Source organism: Dermacentor andersoni, chromosome 1, assembly GCF_023375885.2.
Source record: "Dermacentor andersoni chromosome 1, qqDerAnde1_hic_scaffold, whole genome shotgun sequence".
Classification (NCBI taxonomy): Eukaryota; Metazoa; Arthropoda; class Arachnida; order Ixodida; family Ixodidae; genus Dermacentor; species Dermacentor andersoni.
This window is the reverse complement of record NC_092814.1, coordinates 320868258-320889793: the sequence shown is the minus strand read 5'-3', so window position 1 is coordinate 320889793 and position 21536 is coordinate 320868258. Positions and strand designations below refer to the sequence as shown.

General features: G+C 48.0%; 1 protein-coding gene across 1 annotated transcript in view; it reads left to right on the top strand.

The window, feature by feature from the left end:
* Nucleotides 1-21536, top strand: part of LOC126516700 (LIM homeobox transcription factor 1-beta-like) — a 250506-nt gene that overhangs the window by 87766 nt on the left and 141204 nt on the right. Inside the window, exon 2 of the mRNA XM_050166798.3 lies at nucleotides 4242-4393. Within this exon, the coding sequence (XP_050022755.1) occupies nucleotides 4242-4393 (152 nt within the window). The remainder of the gene's footprint in view (nucleotides 1-4241; nucleotides 4394-21536) is intronic.

The following is a 21536-nucleotide window of genomic DNA, read 5'->3' as shown; positions in this document are numbered from 1 at the left end:
TTTATTATTTGATGATTCCGCTGACACTCTGCTACCAAATCGCTTTAGGATGAATTCGATTATTTTCATCTTCATAATGCAGCTGTATGAATGGCGGAGCGCATGTTTTGTCATGTCGCTTATACTTGCAAGGAACCAATTTTCTTTTTTTGGCAGCGGCACAACCTTCCTTGTGTGCCGATAATGCGACGTGCGTGCGAATTAGTAGCTGTGTGAGAGAGAGAGTTGCCAGTTACCATACTAGTGCGGAAGAAGACGTTAATCACTACATGAATGCAGCTTTTTTTTTTGCGCACAAGACGAGGACGAAGAAGAGGCTGAGACACACAAGCGCGTCATGCGCGCAAAAAGCTGCATTCATGTCCTACCAACATGCCTAAACAGTCACCTTAGTCAACTAATCACTACGAACGTAATTTTTCTCATGCACCACCCTTTCGATTTTTTTTTTTTTTTAATATCGTGCGAGGGTCGACCGAAGAACCGATCACCGCCGTATGACAGAGCGCATCGGCGAAACGGTCGAGAGTACGCGCGAGTGCGCAAAGCAGAAACCCAGTGCATGTGTTCTCGGATAGCTAGGCTCTTCCGCTGGGCGGAATTGCCCCTTTGCGCTTACTGCTGCGTCATCTGTTCCTGCCATTTAATTTTTTTAGGGCCGCCGTGCACATACGCCCTCCAAATAAATAAATAAACAAACAAACACACAGACGTATGTATATATAGTCATATCTTAAGAAGCCAACGAACAATGACAGCATAGGAGAAATTACCTCTAGCTCTTACTTGAATTAATAAAAGGATAAATAAATGGAAATGAAAGTGGACTATAGAACAATCGGCCGCAATCAGGATTCGAACCCACGTCTTCGCATTACGCGTGCGATGACTTCACCAACCGAGCTGCCGCGGCGCGGTATTGCCGTCCACTTTCTTGGCTATTTCTGTTTTACGACTATGACTAACCCCGGGAGTGTTAGCCAGCGCCACCACTCACAAGCCTTGGCGGCGGATGTGGAACATCGTTTCTGCCGCAGGCGTCACGTAATACGTGAACTGCTTGGTTGTAGGCAACTGGTCAATGAACGCACACATGCTACCTGACAGGATCAGTGCTGCCGGATTCAAGATCCTCGTTATGTAATGAACGAGAAGAAAGATGGTTCACCCAGGTGGCCGATTTTCATTAATCATATCATAAAACAGACACAAATGAAAGCATCACGGAAATTACTTATGGTTCCTAATTGAATGAAAGCATATATATATATATATATATATATATATATATATATATATATATACATACATAGATACACAGGGTGTTTCAGCTAACTTTAGCCAGAGCTTCAAATTGAGCCGATGCACTCTAAGACGACGCGACCAAATGTATGTCGACCGAACGTAGACGACACGACCAAATGTACAAAGTGACTTTTGTGTGTAGTGTGTCACGCTATATATTGTATTTTGCCTAATTAAATAATTAGTCAAGCTTAATTAATCAACTTCTGAAGCAACGAAGTTAGGCAAAATATTCCAATTAGAAAGTTGCAGAGCGCTTCGCAAAACGTCCGCTTAGATGGTTTCTAACCTTCTATCAATTAAGTCTTCAGGTTACTGCGGGTGGCCGCGAAATAAAAAAAAGTACCACGTGACATACCCGCTTGCGCGCCGTGATAACTTGCAAACTTCTCGAGCATGTCGTTGCATCCAACATGACACTGCATTTAGAAAGCAACGGTTTCCTTCACTCAAAACAGCATGGGTTTAGGAAGGGGCTATCAATGGAGACGCAACTATTGAGTTTAATTTTGCAAAGGGGAGCAGAGAAGTGTTGCAAAAAAAAGGAGACCTGGACGGGAAAGACGCTCACTCGCAACAGCCCAACAGCTTACTATTCTAATACTTGAGTTTACTAACTAACTACTTCTGAGAATGGACTGTTTGTTCCTCAACTTTACTAAAGTCTTCGATCGCGTTCCACACTGTCGTATAATAGCAAAACTATCTTCTTTGAGCCTTGATTCCTTAATAATTTCTTGGATAACAAACTTCTTAGTTTTTCGTAAACAGTTCACGTCAGTTCATAATTATTCATTTTACCTTAATGATGTATCATCTGGCGTTCCCCAAGGCACTGCAATCGACCCATTATTTTTTCTCATCTATACTGATGACTTACCATTAAACATCACCCCGACAATCAGAGTGTTTCCAGACGACTGCGTTATTTATCGCAAAATCCACTCTGATAGCGACCATATAGCTATCCAGAAAGATTTTGACCACATTACCACCTGGTGCTCATGGCAAATGTCCCTTAACACTGATAAATGCCGATTAATGACATTTAGCCGCAAATGATCCAATTCTTCATATATTTATTTACTTAATAACAGTCCAGTCACTCTCGCGTCATCATATAAGTACCTAGGCGTTCATTTTTTACCTAGTCTCTGGAACAATCGCTGCTAAAGCCAACCGCGCATTAGGTTATTTAAAGCGCAACGTCAGAGTCCTACGCAGTTCGACTCGCCTATCAAACATTTGTTCGCCTTCAGCTTGAATACGCATCTTCCATTTAGTCACCTCTTCAAGAATACTTCATTCATTCCCTTGAATGCGTACAAAATCGTGCCGCTCATTTTACTGCACGAGATTGCGGCCGGAATTCCAGCATAACTAACATTAGGACATCGTTGTCCCTTCCGTCCTTAGATCGCAGAACAATTCCACTTATCTGTCTCTTCCATAAACTTGTTTGTAGCCGTCATTAATTTACCCTACCACTTACACGGCTGATTCGCACATCGTACCGACTGCATAATCACCTCAGTTTCAAACGTCTTTCGCGAAAAACCGCCGCGTTCAACTCATCAGCCTTGCCACGTGCAATCATCTATTGGAATGGTCTTCCGCACGACAATGTTCACATCTCTGATCCCGTTATCTTCAAAGAAAAAAATACGCAGCATTTTGTTCTGAAATGTTTCTATTTCGTTCCATTTGCCCGTTTATTGATTTCCTATTGTATACGATGTTCAAATAGCAATGTTCAAACTGCTTCTGTTCGCACCCAAATTTGTAACCCCCATCACATAATACTGCCGTTGGAGTCCGTGAGGTACCTGAATGAAATAAACACGGTGTACACCGCCTACAGCTGTAGCGCTCGGTATTGGCTTATAAACTCGGGGAATGTAGTTCGCTGATGGCACCCATAGTTTCCAGTGGAGCGTTATCACTATTTTTTATCAGTGGCACATTGAACAGCGTCAGTAGCATATCGCAAGCTTACAAGGTATCTAGCAGTTTTCCATGGTTTATTCGTGCCCACTTGCGCATTCAGAATACGTATGCGAGTGCTACGTACCATCGTGTGTTACTCGTGAAGCTATGAAAGCGAGAGCTTCACTTCTTTCAGCAAAAGTGAAGCTATGAAAGCGAGAGCTTCACTTTTGCTGAACTGCATGGCTCTGAGGCTTATAATAAGCTGGGCGCTACTGCGCATCACGGCAGGTTGGAATGTTGCTGATGACGCATTTTTCATTCTTTGGTGCTTTATCGCACGTATATATATATATATATATATATATATATATATATATATATATATATATATATATATATATATATATATATATATATATATATATATATATATATATATATATATAGATAGATAGATAGATAGATAGATAGTCATAACGCAGTTACAAAATGGCTTGCACAAGTAGCACTGTCGCTTTAAGAATTTCCTCCCGCAAGAATTTCACAGCCATAGCCATTATGGTCTCTGCAATCAATTTTTGTGGCACGTTGCTTTCTACAGCTAAATCTGCTCCAAGACAGTTTTCAAAGTTACGCAGACCATCAAAGCCATGACGACATCACTTATAGGAGAAGCTACCCTGCTGCCATTAGATGTACGCATATTCTCACACGTTGTCAGAAAGGACACGCCGATGCACCTACATCTGTGCTCGTAAATGACGTATTACACCACGGGAAGAAGAGAAAAAAAGAAAAAAAAATAGCTGTCGCGTGTATGTGAATCGCCAGTTATACTTCTAGAAAAAGTGTTTTTTTTTTTTTTATGCTTTCGTCAACACTGTATGAAAGCACTGGATGCCCTTCAATGGAGGGTTAGTGCAAGGGCTGCCTGAATCTTGCTTGGTTCAAACAACCTAATGAACATGGTAATAAGCACTCTCTCACGTGTTCTTGTTCCTCCGCAGTGCGCCACCACGCGGCGTCGAGCTGGGTTCGCGCAAGAGAAAAGCCGTTCGGATGCCGAACCTGCAGCGCTGGGCTATGGACTCCGAGAACTCCAAGAGCACGGCGTCCGCCAGGGGCGCCTCGGTGCCGTCCTTCCGGGCGTCTAACACCGGTAAGGTTTTGCTCAGTCTGTGTATTTTCTTTCTTCTTGGACAGAGAGATAGAGGGGGGGGGGGGGGGGGAGAAGAACAGAATGCCCATTATGTAGGTATGATAGACGCGTTTTCCTTATCGAGCGGTACACCGTCACAATTACCGTAATTCACGGTGCATTACTCGATCAGGACGGCAGACACTTGCTGCTTGCTCGCAGTTTCTTCATCCGTTTGTTCCTTTCTTGCTTCCTACATTCGTCAATTCGTTCATTCGTACAATCTCATCATCACTGACAGCACATTGCTGGAGCGGTATTGACAGCTGCGGAACAAAATGCAGCAGGGATCCGCATAACAGACACACACACACGAATATAATGCGTATGACGCAAGCTGGCACAAGCAGTTGTGATGAGCAGAGTTGAATTTTCTTTCGCGTGGGAATCCCCTACGGCGTGGAAGACGCTTAAGAGAATGGTAACGAGACATGTGTAACTGGCAGAGAAGCGGGCTTCAGCTGCTGAATTAGTTTCTTAAAAGTGAATTATATGAAGTATATGAGAATAATTACCTTTTCAATGAATTGTGAACTATATCATGGCAATGCTGCGGTTTACACATGCAAGGAAGACGTAAGCTCGTCTTAATAATGTTCAGCTTAGCTGCGTGTTCATTGAATCGCAAGACGCTATGCACGTGTTCCACAGAACGTACTCGTTAACACTATGGTTGAGCGTTGGCCAAAATTGTTGCCGCAAAATATGATGTTTTTCTCAGCGCATTAGGCAATTAAGGATGACAAAAAAAAGGATACACACAGTGAGGAACTTACAATTTAACTTTATTTTCCGGAGCGATACTATAAATGCTCTTTGAACCAGGAAAACGGGGGAAAAAAAACCACGAATGAGCCAAAAAAAAAAAAAGAAATCTGCAGAAGACAACCCTCCATACTTGACACAAGAATTTTTTTTCTTTTCTTGCCTGTGTTTTTTTTTCTTCTTCGGTCTCCAGTTATCACTGCTATAATAACTTCGAGCAACTGACACCTCTCACTGCCTGTTCCTGCGGCGATCTCAGTCAGATCTCTTGTAAATCTCAGCGAAGTCCTCATTTTGCCTGGGAAATCTAGTCGAGTATCATTCAACGACGACAATACGACGATAAATGCAATTTCACTAGCTTTCAAATTCATATGCATTATACTAACTAATAACTAATGGCAAGGTCCCCGATTTACACGTCTTGTCTGGCCACCAAGAAGGTGACGCTTTTTGCAACGACGTCATGCAGTTATGCTCTTTGCTCGCACGATTTTATTTATATTTGTGAATGTATCGACTAGTGAATGTTTACACTAGTTGTTAATGTACGCCTTGTGAATGCGCACACCTCATTTACTACCCCTTGACTAGGGGCCTTTGAGGTAATCGAATAAATAAAAATAAATAAAATAAAGAAAGATCAATTCATCTTCAGTCTTCTGCGCAGACCTTTTCAATAATTTTCGCACGGCCACTAATTATCATAATCATTGCCTTGCTGGAAACTAACTGAGCTAAACTCGAACAGCGCTAATTAAATTTAAATAGCCGAGACTACTGGCGCGCTTAGCAGCTCACATTCGTTGGCGGTTGGTCGTTGGCGGTTGGTTGGTAAGCTGTACGCATACAGCACGTTGTCCTCTACCACAAGGCTCTTTTCCATCTGGGCCAGTATTTTTGTAACGTTCTGTTTCATTTACAATGCTTCTTATCACGCGACGCTCTTAGTCGACGATTCTAGTGATAACGGCGGCGCGGTGGTGTACGAGTCATGTCCTAGCTCATGACGAAGAGCCGAATGCATGGACAATGAAATAGAACATTAGGAAATGCCACCTCTGTCTGAAAGCGTACAGAACTTGTACGGACCTCGTTGAAATGTCAGTGCTGCATACCTTGCCACCGGTGCTACAGGAGACCGGCGGTATAGGAGACCGGTCCATCTATTCACAATAACCAAACCCACGAAGCGAAGGGTATCTGGCATAGCGCAGCAGAACACGGATACAAATAGAGCCCATGTTTCCGTGTCTACGTTTTGCTGCGCTATGCCAGATACTATTCCACGATAACCAACCAACCAGACCACATCACCACCCTCGTCCACGAGGCGAGTTTGTACAGGGAATTAGGTTCCCAACTCTAGAGAACAATGGCGGAATTGGCTGAGGCGTGTTCAAAACGACGCCTATCTGTTTGTGGTAACAAAAAAGCCTTCCCACTACGTTGGACATCCTGCAAACCCACGGCCATAGCTTGCGAGTCACGCCAACTGCAGTTGTCCCGCACCCGCTAGCGAATCGGAGTCCGTGAGGGAAGATAAGCGCTATCACCAAGTGCGGCTTTTTCTCACTGCACCGTGCGATAAGCTGGGCACGAGATAACCAACAGCCTTTCGAAACTTCGTGCGTCCTATAGCGGCGGTTGCTTCCGGTGCCACTGATAACCTCATGTACCGCTCACCTCCGATTGCATTCGCATCAAATTTCGCCACTGCCGGATTGCTACCGATCTGTTTGCGAGTCACCTGCCTACTTCCTATCGACTCGTCTCCGCACTACGCAAGATAGGTTCTTTCCGCCTGCCGCGCTATTTGCGACAACCCGCCGTGGTTGCTCAGTGGCTGTGGTGTTGGGCTGCTGAGCACGAGGTCGCGGGATCGAATTCTGGCCACGACGGCCGCATTTCGTTGGGGGCGAAATGCGAAAACACCCGTGTACTTAGATTTAGATGCACGTTAAAGAACCCCAGGTGGTCGAAATTTCCGGAGCCCTCCACTACGGAGTGCCTCATGATCAGAAAGTGGTTTTGGCACGTAAAACCCCACAATTTAATTCAATTTTTTTTATTTGCGACATCACTACTGCTGTGCCTCTGAACTCTACGATCATCATCGTCAGCGTCCCACATGCACCGCGCGCACTGCTATCGGTGTCAATTCTTTGCGGAGCAGAGAATCTGCGAGAAGGATTGGAGGAGGTGGAAGAAATAAAAAGAGAAGGCAAGGATGTTAACCAGAAATGCGTCTGGTTGGCTACCCTACTATGGGGGACGGGAAAGAGGGAACAGAAAGAGAAGATAGAGAGAGGGAGGGGAGGGGGTGGAAAGCCGTGGTGAGCTCGCGCACGCACGCGGAGGGTCTGGGCGAGTCAAAGACGTTCACACAGGCCGGCCGCCCTCAAGAAAGACAAAAGTGCATTCGTGGTTTTGTGGGCCGACGAGCGATGGGGACGGTCTTCAAGTAGCACCTGCACAGACAACGGCCGATCGTCTATTCATCGCAATGCGATCCATAAAGTTTGTCTTACCGACTGAAATAGATGACAATGGCAAAATAAATGTTCGATGTTCTCTTCCACGCCGCAATTGTCGCATGCAGCACTGCCGGTCATTCCAATCAAAGTAGTGTACGCCTTCGTGAAAGCCACTCCCAACGACAGCCGGTATAGAAGCGGTGCCTCACGTCGGTGAAGCCCGGGCGGAGGTCGGAGTTGTAGCGAAGGGTTCAGTTCGTACAACGTGGTGCGCCTTATATTTGGGGGTGTTCCACTCTGGTAAAGAGAGCTTGCGTGCCAGGTGACGAAGCTGCCTTGCAGCGTCTGTCGTGGAAAGAGGAATGGGAACGCTGTGTTGTTCCTGATGTGCCTCTCGAGCAGCATTGTCTGTTTGATAATTTCCACTGATCCCACAATGGCCAGGTGGAATTTTCGGAAGACCCGGGTACCAGTACTTGGAGATAACCAACAGCCTTTCGAAACTTCGTGCGTCCTATAGCGGAGGCCGCTTCCGGTGCCGCTGATAATCCCGTATACCGCTCACCTCCGGTTGCATTCGCAGGAAATTACGCAACTGCTGGAATGCCACCGATATGTCCAATATGACCCTAGTACAATAGCATATGCTCGATAAACACAGTGTCGCGACTAGCGAACAGAGCCCGTTTGGAGGTTTCGTGCGCGTATTGAACTCAAGTAGAGCTTTGTTTTTGCGGACGCAACTTCCTGTAAGCTTTTGACGCCGGCTATACAATCTCTTGAGCTCCGAATTCAGAAACGAAAGATACCAGATTCCATCCTGGAAGATGCGGTTTTATTTATTTATTTATTTATTTATTTATTTATTTATTTATTTATTTATTTATACCGACGCCTACCACCAGCTGTCATACATTGTTATGCGGACACATAGGAATGTAGGCCTAGCTAACGGCGTCCCCATGGAAAGGCTGGAAGCGGCATACTTCCGGCTTCTTTATTTCACCGATTACAGAAATGTCATGAAAGCTCACGTTGATAGAAAAACAAAATTAAGTAAGGGCGAAAGTCGACACTATCGCGTGTTGACATTACCTCGCACTTGCAAAAGATGGCTAATTTTAAAAATGAACGATTGCAACAACAACAAGCCAACGCAAGTCACTATTCGTGCGCACGCTTCAAGTAGTACATAAAATATAAAAAGATAAATTTTCACACTTATGAACGCTGGCTCTGTTTTCAGGGCCTCAAGCAGGCCATGGCTCAAGTGACTATGTGGGTTTACTTAACAGTCTCAGTTTGTCGCGTAGCCACCGCCTTTGCTGCACAGGAAATCAGCATTCCACAAACAAATTAGCTATGTCTTCAATCACTTCACCACACGCACATCATCGAGAGGTTCCATGATACAGAAAAAAAAAAAAAACGTTATTCTTGAGCTCTACACCCAGATGAAATAGATGAAACGGGGCTCCAAGTGGCGCTGGTTGAGCACAGAGAAAAAACGTGAGTCCACTCTCTGCAGTTTGTAAAATGGATTCATCACAGTCGAACCACATAGAGCTCATGACCTTTCCGTGGAAAGTTTTTTGCAATATGTTCATAACATAGCGCCGGAACTGTGGAATGATTTACTCTTACCCACTGCTCGTGCGAATGTTTTGCAAGTTCTCCCGCTTTTTTCACTTCCGGAGAGGCGAATGCGGCTGGGCAGCTAATGAGATGTAATCTTACAGCATCGGGCCATTTGTTCGGTGGTCATTGGTGACACTTCTATGGCAAACTTCAGACATACGTTGTATGGCTAATGCGAGGACGAATACATATCCTGCACTGTTTTGAGCACACCAACTATGTGTGCACGGAAGCGGAGACTGTTGGGCCAGTTGGTGCATCGTGTAGCGTCGTTAAGCGGAAATACGGGCGCGGGAAGAAACGCAAGTGGACAGGACAGACGCCCACTTACAAGAGGGCGTCTGTTCTGTCCACTCCGTTTCTTCGCGCCCATGTTTCCGCTTAACGACACTACACATATCTGTACACTAGTGTCTTGCCGGAGGGCTCAATTTAACGTACATTATACATTACAGTATAGAGGTACATTACAGGTACATTATAAGCTGGCCTCGACAATGGGCGCAACTTAGCATTTTTATTTTATCCGTTCTATATGTGCAGGCGTGCCTATAGCCGGGGGTAACTCGAAGGCGGTAGCGTTTTATCACACCGTCGATAGACGGTCACAAGCGCTTGATAACAGGAGAATTGCAAACGCAGGCTGCAACCATTTCGGAGCGGCAACGCCTCTTTTGGCGAACGTCCGTCACGCTGTGTAAATACGATATAAAAAAAAAATAAACCGTAATGTGTTGCCCAGCTCTCGGCCCCACCACTGGGGTTTCTCCCACTTTTACTATCACCATTGCACTTGATGATGCCAGAACATTGAACCAAGCACGCAGACTTCTTGCGATCAGTAAATGCAGCTTGTCCGGTAAGCGCGACAATTGATGCAGTGCTGGTAGCGAATATCGGACAGCTTACTGCATTAAAGGGATGGGAAGCTGCAAAAGGGCGTCCAGAGTGTTGGCCAGTGGCACTTTAACCAGATAGCGCAAGATACGTAGAGACAATGCTCTTCGCTTTTCTTTTTAGTGTTTTCAAGCCGTGATCCCCTATATGATCAATGACAATAGGAAAAAAGCAGTATGATGTTTACGTACAAGGCATGGTCATCCATACGTATGTTGAAACAAACTAGACGCTTCATAGTTCAGTGGTGTTTGATACGGGACCATTTCCTGAGCCTCCTTCGAGTTCACCAGACCACATCGAATCGTGTCACACCTAATTAAGGAGCGCAGAAGCACATCTACCACGTCCAAACAAGTTGGCGTCCCCCACCTCGTGCGCCTTTATGTGGAGCTATTGTCCCACTGCTTGACTCTTCCTGAACATGAAACTGGAGCCTGGCACAGTTCCAGGTAACCTGCGTCCCGGGGAAAGAGGAATGCGGCTCTGAAAGGTCGCTCGAGAACAAACCACCTGCGCCCGCTGAGCGCTTGCAAGCCGCGAAGCAACGATGGCTGTAGTGCACCGCGAAGCCCAGGGAGCAACCTCCCCCCCCCCCCCCCCCCCCCCATCCGCCTTTGTGACGACAGTTGCAGACCAGGAAGGCCAGTATCTTAGCCAAAAGGCCGAGAAGCGATACCGGAGACAAATAATCCCTCGAACAAGTGGAGTCAATGGAGCGACCCTCTGCGCCGGGTGTGACTTACATTCGCACGGGCGCCTACCATTGGCCGAAAATGACGCCACCTGAGCGGGCTCGCCGATTGGCCGAACGGTACGTGACTTCGAGACACCGAAGGGGTTAAGAGCCAGAGACCAGGAGCAGCAGAAAAGCATTCCTTCATTCATGTCTCTCGGGCTTCTTGCCACGGGCCGCAGCGTCCGAGTTGCTGCCGGCCAGCAATGACTTTATCGCTGTAAATTTCTTTGTATCTTCACTGTAAATAATGTAAATAAACCTCCAGTTTTCATCTCAAAGCCCTCAACTTCGGCCAACTCCCACACTCAACGGCAAGGTCCAACATCTGGGGGACAGCAATTCGGATTGTCCTCCAGATCCAACAGTGGCTACACGGCAGCTTTTTAGGATCTGATGTTATGAAGTTTCATTACCTTGGTTTGGACTATCACGTATTGTCACGAATAAAGTTAACGATTCAAAGCCGTTGTACAAACACAACTACTGTTTGCATACATCCAGACCGAACTATGTATTGTAACAGACAATAAGGTAACCGAGCTATCACTCCGTTGAATAACGCCAGGTTCTGGACCGTCTCTGTCGTAGATTCCTCTGTAAGCATTGCTTGTTCACATTGTCTGGCATGGTCAGTCTTCGAAGAATATTTGGAATCAGTTCTTTCAAAGCCGTGTGATACTCAGCTTTCGAGGATGTGGACATAATTACCTGCGTTACCTGCCTTGTTAATACCGATGGAAAATGACAATTACCTGCGTATTTTCTGCCAATGATCCACACATGTAACACGACCAATGGGGCTGTACATAAAATAAACCTAAACATAACCTAACCTGTGGATAGGAGTTCTGTGGATACGAATTGTGTGTACCATTCTCCTAGTATAAGCGTTATTTAATTGTATTTTAATGATTTTCGAGATTCATAGTGTCATTATTTCTGCATATGTGTGTAGCTTATTAGGATTTTTATTCCGGCTTCAGCAGAGGGATCACTGAGCAGCTTCCAAAAAGGAGTCACCTGTAAGGTCCTCTGGATATATCTGTTAACATATTCTGCACGTTGATAAGAGTTGATGCTCCGAGACCCAAAGTTACACAGTGCACTATGCATCGCACCAGCTGTGTCACTGTCATGCGTGACATATTTAAAGCACGCATGAACTCACAAATTGAAAATCTTCATTAGAAATCTGTGTACCTGACTTATGCTATTCCACAACCGCTATTATAGCCAGCCTTGATGCTTCACACTGCTTTACTTGATCGGAGAAGAACTAGAATCTCAAAGCAACAGTAGTTTTTATTCAATTCCACTCAATGCAAGATTTATTTGCAAAGACAGACACGAAGTGCAGTGCTAAAGGGTACCTCGACAAGAAAACTCTAAGAATACAACTTCACAAGGCCAAGGTGCCAGGCACATGAAGAATACCGGACAGAGGAAACGGCGTACAAGACTTGAAGAACGAAAAGATTCATCAAATGGCCCATGGAGCGAAAAATCCGGTGTCTGTAGCAGCGAAACCGCACCTACATTCATATTGGCTGCGACGCCACGTCACGAGCGCGCCTCGACGTAGGAAAGCAAGCGCAACGGTGTTACGTAAGGGGAGAGGGCACAGCCGGAACGCCGCTTCACCAGCGCGCATCGACGGAGCAGATACAGCGACGCGACTCCGCGGAGCGAGACGGGCTGTCGTCGGCGAAGCAGTCGCGTGACGCGCGCGTGCGGGTGCACGCTCCCGTCTCGCTCTCAAAAGGCAGCGCGTGGTCCGTATCTCTGTCTCTCTCTCTCACCTCCACTGGGCTTGGCTGCTGCGCCCGCCTGCTTGCCTTGATGGCCGCTGCTGCTTCCTCGGTCTCTCGTCGCACAGGGCATCGGTGGCATGCGGCGTTGGCACCGCAGGCTGCTGCTGCTTGCTGGCTCGGGCAGAACATATCGGTACGGTACAATCACTCTCGGCGCGAAACTCGAAGGACCGCTCAGCGGCCTTCAATTGGACATTGAAGCTTTCGCATTCACAACTCATAAGAAGCGCTCAGGTGTCCTGGGATTTCTTTCCTGAGCATTAGTTAAGTATTACTGCGATAGCAATTATATGGACACTCCAAGCGCATTTCTGCCACCGGCGTCGCCGTGAGGTTTCGTATGAACCCCAAGAGCGATAAAATTGTCGACGCGCGCCGTATGGCGTATGTGCGAGTGAAAGCGTGCGAGAGTGAGCCCGCGATCGCGGCTGTATCTCGCGCACGATAGGGAGAAGGCGGGGAAGAAGCGCGCCGTCTTCCGCCGCACGCAAGGCTCCGGAAGAGGGAGGGGGGCGCGTTCTACTCCAGGCGGCCCGGGCGGCTGCGCGCGCCTGTAGTAGAATGTGTCAGCCGGGGCCGCTGTACATTGAAAGCCATCTGCGACGGGAACAAGGCCTGCCGTGGGTAGGGAGGTGGGGTGCGTTCTACTCCGGACGGCGCGGGCCGCTGTTTCTTGAAAGCCATTTGCACCGGGTGCACAGTCCACCATGCGCTGTGTTTGCGCGGCTTAGTTAGCGTTGCTGCGAGAGGCAGAGTGAAGGTCAGTTCGCTAGCTGCTGCTGCCACGCTTCCTCACTCCAGCGTTTTGACGGCGAGTTTCCGCGATCAACGAGTGAGATGTGTTCGTGTTTGCTTGTGCGCGCGTGATATATCCTTGTGTTAGTTTAGTTAGTATGCCTATGTTTACTAGTTTATACTGCTGATAAAACTACAATCGTTACTTCGTATAACTGTCCACTGATTTGCTATTACCATCGATGCTCCGCCTTTCGGGCGAAACTGCGTCTTTTTTTTTTTCTTTTGTGGCGTTCCCGGCGTTGTTTTCAACGTAAACAATTTCTCATATGCGTGTGATCTACGAAGCGCTATGTGAACAGAATGCGCGCAGCCACATATTAGACTTAACTTGTGATATGCAGCTATTTCTTTTTCAGGTAAATTTTGCGTGATGCAAAACGATCTTCGCAAAATTTTGCGCTGGCAATAAAAAATGTGCGTAAAAAGTGTGCCGCTGAATGTTAGTGTCGGGACATTTCGACCTCGACCTTCTGTCAGCCCTAATGCTACAGCTGTGCAGCTCTTCAGTTTCTTCTTGTGCATACTTCGTGCATACTTCGTGCATACTTCGTGCATACTTCGTGCATACTTCGTGCATAATTTACATACCTCGTACCCTGTGCATGCTTCGCAGAAGGCAACATGTACCTGCCGTGGGGTTTATGCTGAAAAGACGGCAGGCCAAGTTTCAGGCGAAGCAGTTAAGTCGTCTCAGCAAAATCGAAAGTCGTTAGGAAGGTGGAGGAAAGGAGAGTAAGAAACGAGCGATAAATCGATGCCACGGTTTTACGTGGTCCGAGAGCAACGGCGACGTCCGCCTGTTCTGAGCGACAGTGCTGCTGGTTTTAAGGCGTCGTTGCATGTTCACTCTTGAAGCGCATTCAATCGTGCCTGCGACTGCGCTCATCCGTACGCATGTCATTTTTCAAGACTGCAGTCGTGTAGGCACTTAGTAAAATAACGCGCCACTCTGCTAAACCAGCCATCTTGGAAGAAACGGAGTAGGCAGGTGCGCTTACCGACAGTGCTGATTTCAGGTCGTTCACATTTCCAATGAGATGACCTGACAGGAGACAACCGTTTCGACGTGAGCAAGTACCAGCCAGTATACAGCGAGACATGACGCTGCATGTTGCGTTCAGCATGGTGAAGTACGCAGACAGTGGGTAAACAAACTGGGCACATATTACTGTTGGCTGTAGTAAACGCCAACCAGCTAGCCCACTGTCGCCCATATTACAGCATGTAAAAATGTAAGTGTCGGAGTAAGCAATCAATAGATGGTACTACCCCAGTGTGTGGAACACGCAACAACTGGTGAAGAATAGGTAAACCTCTTCAACGGAGTCCCGTCCAAATCGGTGAACATATCATTCAGAAGACAAGAGGTGCATGCTTATTAACGCGAAAGCACTATATGCGGCATTACTTGAAAATCCGTCGTAGTCGGTGTAACCGAAAGATGGTACCAAAAATGGTCGGTGGGGCAAAGAGCAAAAACACGGAAGAAAATTCTCGGATTGACGTGAAATTTCTCAGGGAGGTTCCTGCAAACAAAGTAAATTAATGGCTTTGGAAAGAAAATTTGGTACATTTCGGTCTGGGTGGGAATCGAACCCGGGACTCTTGGGCGCGATACGAGCACGCTTCGCCGAAATTACGGCGGCTCCATGGTTCTGGCTGACTGAAGGTGGGCCTAGTGCCTGCGTACGTCATTGCATACATCACGTTGCAGCCATTTGGCTGACTAAAAGTGTGGCCTAGTGTGCACGTCATTGGGCACGTGACGGCGCAGTCTATGGGGAAAAGGTGGCGCCACGTCATGAGAGTACAAAATGAGCCCGTTCATGACGTTCCGAGGTCTACAAACGGTGCATTGCTTTCGCATTCCCACACGCAAGCAGTCTTAAGTGTCTCTGCCGAAATTTTGTGCTTTCCGTAGAGCTCCACTCTTCTATGGACGGTTTTTGCGTGCTAGCCTAGTGATCTTGTGAGATTCCTCTGATGCCTATAGTAGCGCCTGAATAATATAATAAACACTCTGGCTTATACGCTTTGTTAACCATTGTTTCAGTAGATGTCATGCGTTCACAGTATCTTAGTTCTCGAAGCACTGGTCAGTTATTGCTGATTTCTCGGATTCTCGCTTGCTGTCTTTGATGAGTCACAGTGTAATCAATCGCATGAGCGATTTTCCGTCACCGGTCAGCCGGTAGTATAAAGCACCGATAACGCCTCATTTACTCATAAAAGTGGCAGCCGAACTTCCATTCGTGCAGGATATAATATGGCGAGGGAAAGAAAAGTGCGGCAATACTAGTCGAGAACTGGGGATGAACCCAGGACATCTAGATAACGAGACTGGCGGTCTGTCATCCTGAGACACTAGTTCGTCGGCGTCAACGTGCGCTCTGAAGAGCTGCACAATCTTGCATGCCTGAAGGTACCGCCAAATTTAGGAAAAGAAGATAATTACGGTGACTGCTGATCCCAAAGGAAGCAATGACGCGAGCAAGACTCATTTCACGTTTTATGCAACGCTGGCTAATAAGCGAACAAAGGATCCAATTCGTCGAACAATCCGCTGTAATGCGAAATTGACGCGAAGACAGGATTTAAAATTCCACAGGTTTCTTTGCGCGTGTTTATTGGCATTCTTCTACTCCTAAATTGTAAAATGTAACACGCAGATGGAGTCATACTTGCTTATTAAAGTACGTTCATATTTTTCGCAACACAGGGGCCAGGAGGGCACGCAATCGGAATAGCAACGTATTAAGTTAGGCTCGTCGGTATGCACTGACAGCATTTAAAAGCGCTACGAACGGGACAGGAAAACAGAGCAGCTCGCGTATGGCAGTGACCAACACCGATTTAGGCGCGATCTCATGTACCATCGGCCAAAAAAGTAAACGGACCACGGCTTAGGTGGCCGAAGCGGCTGCGGGGCCACACCGGGGCGCTGCTATCTCGCTCCGCGCGCTGACGGCGAGAGTGCCCCGGGTGACGCGAGACTTCGCCCTCACTCTCACGCGGTGCCTTGTCACGCTTGATAAATTTCTAGTGCGCCGTTCGGTTTCTTTACTGCTGGTAGTCGCGGCGAAGGAAGCCGTGCATCGCCGGTAGTCCAGCACATGGCTCTGTCGCACAGGGGCGGACGGCAGCCGGACAACAAATCGCGGCACTGAGAAGGAACGGAGACCCGTTCTCATTGTTGTTTTATTTATATTCACCGTATCTTTTATATTAGTCCATGTGGCCGGCGTCCACCGCTGCTCGATTTTAGGCAACGTCGCGCAAGTAGCCGCAATGGCGGCTACGGTGACGCGCGCTCTTTCACGCCGGCGCGATAGTCGCAGGCGGCAAGGTTTACTGCGGGCACGGCTTATATGTCGAGATCACTTTTCCGTCATTGTCTTCAGTAGTACGTTTAATATTAACATCAGCGATGCCTCTGAAAACTGCTTTAATTAGATACTACAATGCGTAGGCCGTAATGAAACTTTACGGAAGCACGGCCAGGAAGAGATCATTAGGAAGACGAATAGGAATAACTATAGTAAGTAATGAAAGTTTATTCATGGAAACATTCCGTGGCTTGAAGGGGTCCTCAGTGCGATGAAAAGTTGCCTTCGACCGCGATGACTTGGCTTACTCGCCCTGGCATCGAGAGCGCCGCCGCTATAGCTTCGGACGTCCACGCAGCGCTTCCAACTCTATAAGTTATCGCGATGACGTGAAAGAGCGCGCGTCACGGTAGCCGCCGTTGCGGCTACTTGCGCAATGTTGTCTAAAATGGAGCAGCGGTGGACGCCGGCGACATGCACTAATATAAAAGATACGGTGAATATAAACAAAACAACAATCAGAACGGGTCTCCGTTCCTTCTCATTGCCGCGATTTCTTGTCCGGCTGCCGTCCGCCCCTGCGCGACAGCGCCATGTGCTGGACTACCGGCGATGCGCGGTTTCCTTCGTCGCGACTGCCAGCAGTAGAGAAACCGAACGGCGCACTAGAAATTTATCAAGCGTGATAAGGCACCGCGTGAGAGTGAGGGCGAAGTCTGGCGTCACCCGGGGCACTCTCGCCGTCAGCGCGCGGAGCGAGATAGCAGCGCCCCGGTGTGGCCCCGCAGCCGCTTCGGCCACCTAAGCCGTGGTCCGTTTACTTTTTTGGCCGATAGTACGTCCGCCAATTTCAGCCTGCCTATCTGCGGCGGCAGTGCTCTCCGCCGGGTCGGTCACAATGCTTTGACAACAGTCTGCGGTCGATTCGGCTACCACGTTCGATTGGCGTGGAGTTTGTCGCCGCTGATCTCGACACGTGCTGCCCGATATTTTATCGCTTCACAAAATGGCCTTTCAGGCGCTCGCTACAACGCATCTGAGCGTACGGCGCGTTTCTGCCTTTGGCAATGGCGTGTTACGGAGCGCACATCACCGTCAAAAGCGCCGAATCCAGCCCAAGCACCGCAGCGCGTGCGTTCGCATCGGCAAGTGCGGCCACTCGTCGTTGGCGTGAAATATAACGAAAAGAGCGCCACGTTTCATCAAGCAATGCCAAAACGTATATAGCAAACGCACATATTCGTGCGTATATGACCACCGTCTGATCACTCTGAAATGCGCCCGTATGATCGACGATTGCAACCTGGAGACCGTATAATATATCCACTGTTGTCTGCCGATTTTGGTAGCTGTGTACAGCTCTTTGTACGCTTTATGATGGGCATAGTTTGCTGGATTACGCGAGTGTTGTTAGCTAAAGCTATACAAACATAAGCGCTTATTTGTGGGACTTGCGCTTTTCTTTCGAAAATTTTGTATATTAGCGACTCAGCAATGATACCGCTGGACACCTGTGGAGGCATTTTTTGACGATCAGTTTCGGGGATACTTTCACTTTTGCGAGATTTTCCGTGCCCATATATAGCGCTGGACGCGTCGGCATCTACGAGCGACGGAGTGTCTGACCCTGTGCTAAGACGGCATGCTTGGCTCTGTGCTACGAGTACTGTCGCTCGTGGACGCCTATGCGCACGGCGCTATAGTTAGGGGAAATCTCGCGAAGCTGAAAGTTTCTGCGAAATTGATCTTACAAGAATATGGCTCCTGGGCTAGCTTTGTGCAGAGTGTATCGAAATGGCCACTACTTGTTGCGTCGTTTCACATAGTATGCGAACAATAGGTCTCAAAAAGCAATGTGTGATCGCGACAGAAAGCACAAATATGCGGGTTGTGCCATAATTAATGTCATACATTTTGATCGATAATTGTGCCTCTGATTTTCGAAGATTTCTTCAAATCGTTTCTTCAAGCATTTCTTCGGTCTTTGTTCCGCATTTAGACAGTGTTTCATACTGGTTTGTTTATTTTTCATAAGATGACACACCCTAAATCAAATCGACCCACAATATCGCCACTGAGCTATAGAACCAATAACCACAGGACGCTCTCCTTCCAAGGTCTCCACAATTCTAAAAAAAATTACCTCAACATTTTTTCGTGGGTTCTCAAACGTGGCAGCCTTAAGGAATTAGCTCTCAGGGGACGTCCTATCTCTGTGGCGCATTCTGACCTTAACAGCCACGGATAAACGTTTGAAGGCAGACCTTGGAGCTGAATGCTGAATGTGTCGGCGACAACAATGAAAAGAGGCGTACGAAGGGACCTCAAGGTGTTCCCCTACAAGTTCCTGAGAAGACATGAACTGACGGAAGTGCAGAGAATGGGAAGATGGGAAGAATGCCGGCTGCTGTTGGCACGAGCCGTGTCTGGGGAACACTAGGCAACTGCCTTCACCGATGGGAAAATTTTCACGGTATAGAGGCCCGTCGCACCGCTCAAAACTCTCGTGTGCTAGTTCCGACGTCAGAGCTTGCTGGTGCAGCCGGTTGGACCCTTTTTCGAAACTTAGACGCGGTGTTTGTCATGGTTTGAGCTGGGGTAACCACCACTGGCCGCATTCCTCTTGTATTTGTGACAAAAGACGCAAAGATCGACACTCACAGGTGCATTCAAGATATTCTAGAGCCTCATTCGCAGGCCCTCATCCCTGTCTCACTTCTGCGAGAAGTCTTGGGACTTTTGCGGCAGGACGGCGCCCCGGCACAACAATCGACGAGCAAACCAGCACCGCAGCAGTAGTGTCGCGCTCTCACGCCCGGCTTCTTTGCCGCTGACCACTGGCCGGCGAGCTTTCCTGACCCAAACCCAGCGCACTTTTGTGTGTGGGCTCTTCTTGAAAAGGAGGCCCGTACCCATCAGGCCACCAGCATGGTGGCCCTGAAAGCATCGCTGGAGCGAGCACGGAGAAAAATTCCCCCGAGGATGTCTTGCACGCCGCGATTGAAATGTAACCTGAATATTTAAAGGCCGGGATCAACGCAAAGAGCGGATACATTGAATAAAACGTTTTTTTCTCTTGCATTCTTCATGTATCGGGTAAACGCCCTACAAAAGCTTTCCCGGGATGTTTTTTATTCTCAACCAAAATAGTAGGCGTAAACCTTGTGACACTATTCATGGCGCATCCTGTAAGCGCGCTCACCCGCGCTTCTGTGAGGGATATGCGAGTACACAGATGAGTATACAGTAACGATGGCGTACCAATGTTACTGGCCCACCATATCGGCGCTTCCTGCTTCTTGTATTGAGCCCGCGCGACTGCGATCGCGAAATGTTATTTCTAAGTCATTGTAAACCGTCAGCTCATATACGCCTGCATGGCGAAACGACGAGCTAAGCGCAATGCGCTAGGTTATAACCTATTAGTTCCACTGCATCGGAGCGAAAGAAACAAACATTTGTTGTGGGCGACTTGCGAGTGTGGAAGCTCGTGAAGTTGAGCTCTATAGAACATCCCAACTTCTTCTGCACACAACTAAATAACGGCATACAAGCTCAGGAATTGCGAAAATGGCGGTGCCATATGTTGTCACACAGCGGCCGATTGCGCAAAGACCGGATGGAATGGCAGTCGGCAGGCTGGTCATGTCAGCGTCTTCGAGACAGAATACCGACACTCTTTCGTGACAACGAAGTCTTGCGGCCGACGGCCGCATCGGCGTCGTTTTCAACCTACAGTATGCCAAAATATTCTTTAGACGGCGTGCCTTACAATCAATCGGCCGATCATTGGCGTTGGCGTTTTGGGGGCACCGCTGGCTGTCGGCAACGATGCCAGGAGCCTCAGGAGCCGCGACGTCTTATTGGAGCACGCCGGCAAGCGCCTTCCGGCGCGCCCGTAAATATGTGGCCTGGGCGAATTTTCGCACCCCCGCACGTGGCCATGGGACACTTTGTCCGCGCCCACCTCCGGTAGGCGCAGCCAGCGCGTAGGCGCGCGCACCTGTGGTTGGCGCTTAATACCAGGCTTCGTCCTTCCTTTGCTTTTCCGTCTTTCTGTTTTTTTTCGCAGTGCTTTCACTGAGTGCATATTGCACTGTTCGCCGCTTTCCTAATGTGTTGTCGAAAGTCAATAGAGACTGTGCGTGGTTTTTATGATTTCACTCCTCTTTTGGATGACACTTTGGCTGCATAAGCTCTTTGTGCGTCACCTCCTATCCTTCAACCCACCTGCCGTCCTTCTGGCCAAAGTGATAACAGCCGGAGTTAGCTTCTCCCTGAGCTTGTAATGCGCATCGTCGTGCTGCGGTATCGTTGTGTATAGTCACGGCTTGCCTTCCCAACAGGAGTGGTCAGCTCTTAAAGGCAGTGCGCTTACATGTACACGAAAGAACGCGTCCCTTCGCAGAAACGCGAGAGAACGAGGGTACGCTTTGTTTTTCCCGTGCGAACAAATATCATCTCGCCTGCACGAGGACCGTGGTTCGAATCCCGGTGCCGCGCAATTTTCCACCGGATTAAAAAAAAATCCGCGTGTTGATAAAATTGCATAAACAAGGCCTGGAGTGCGGCCTGATCCCGGTGACCAGAACCGGTAACGCACTCCCTCACCAGAGCAGGATTGGCCACCCTGGTGCAGTACTTGGCCACAAC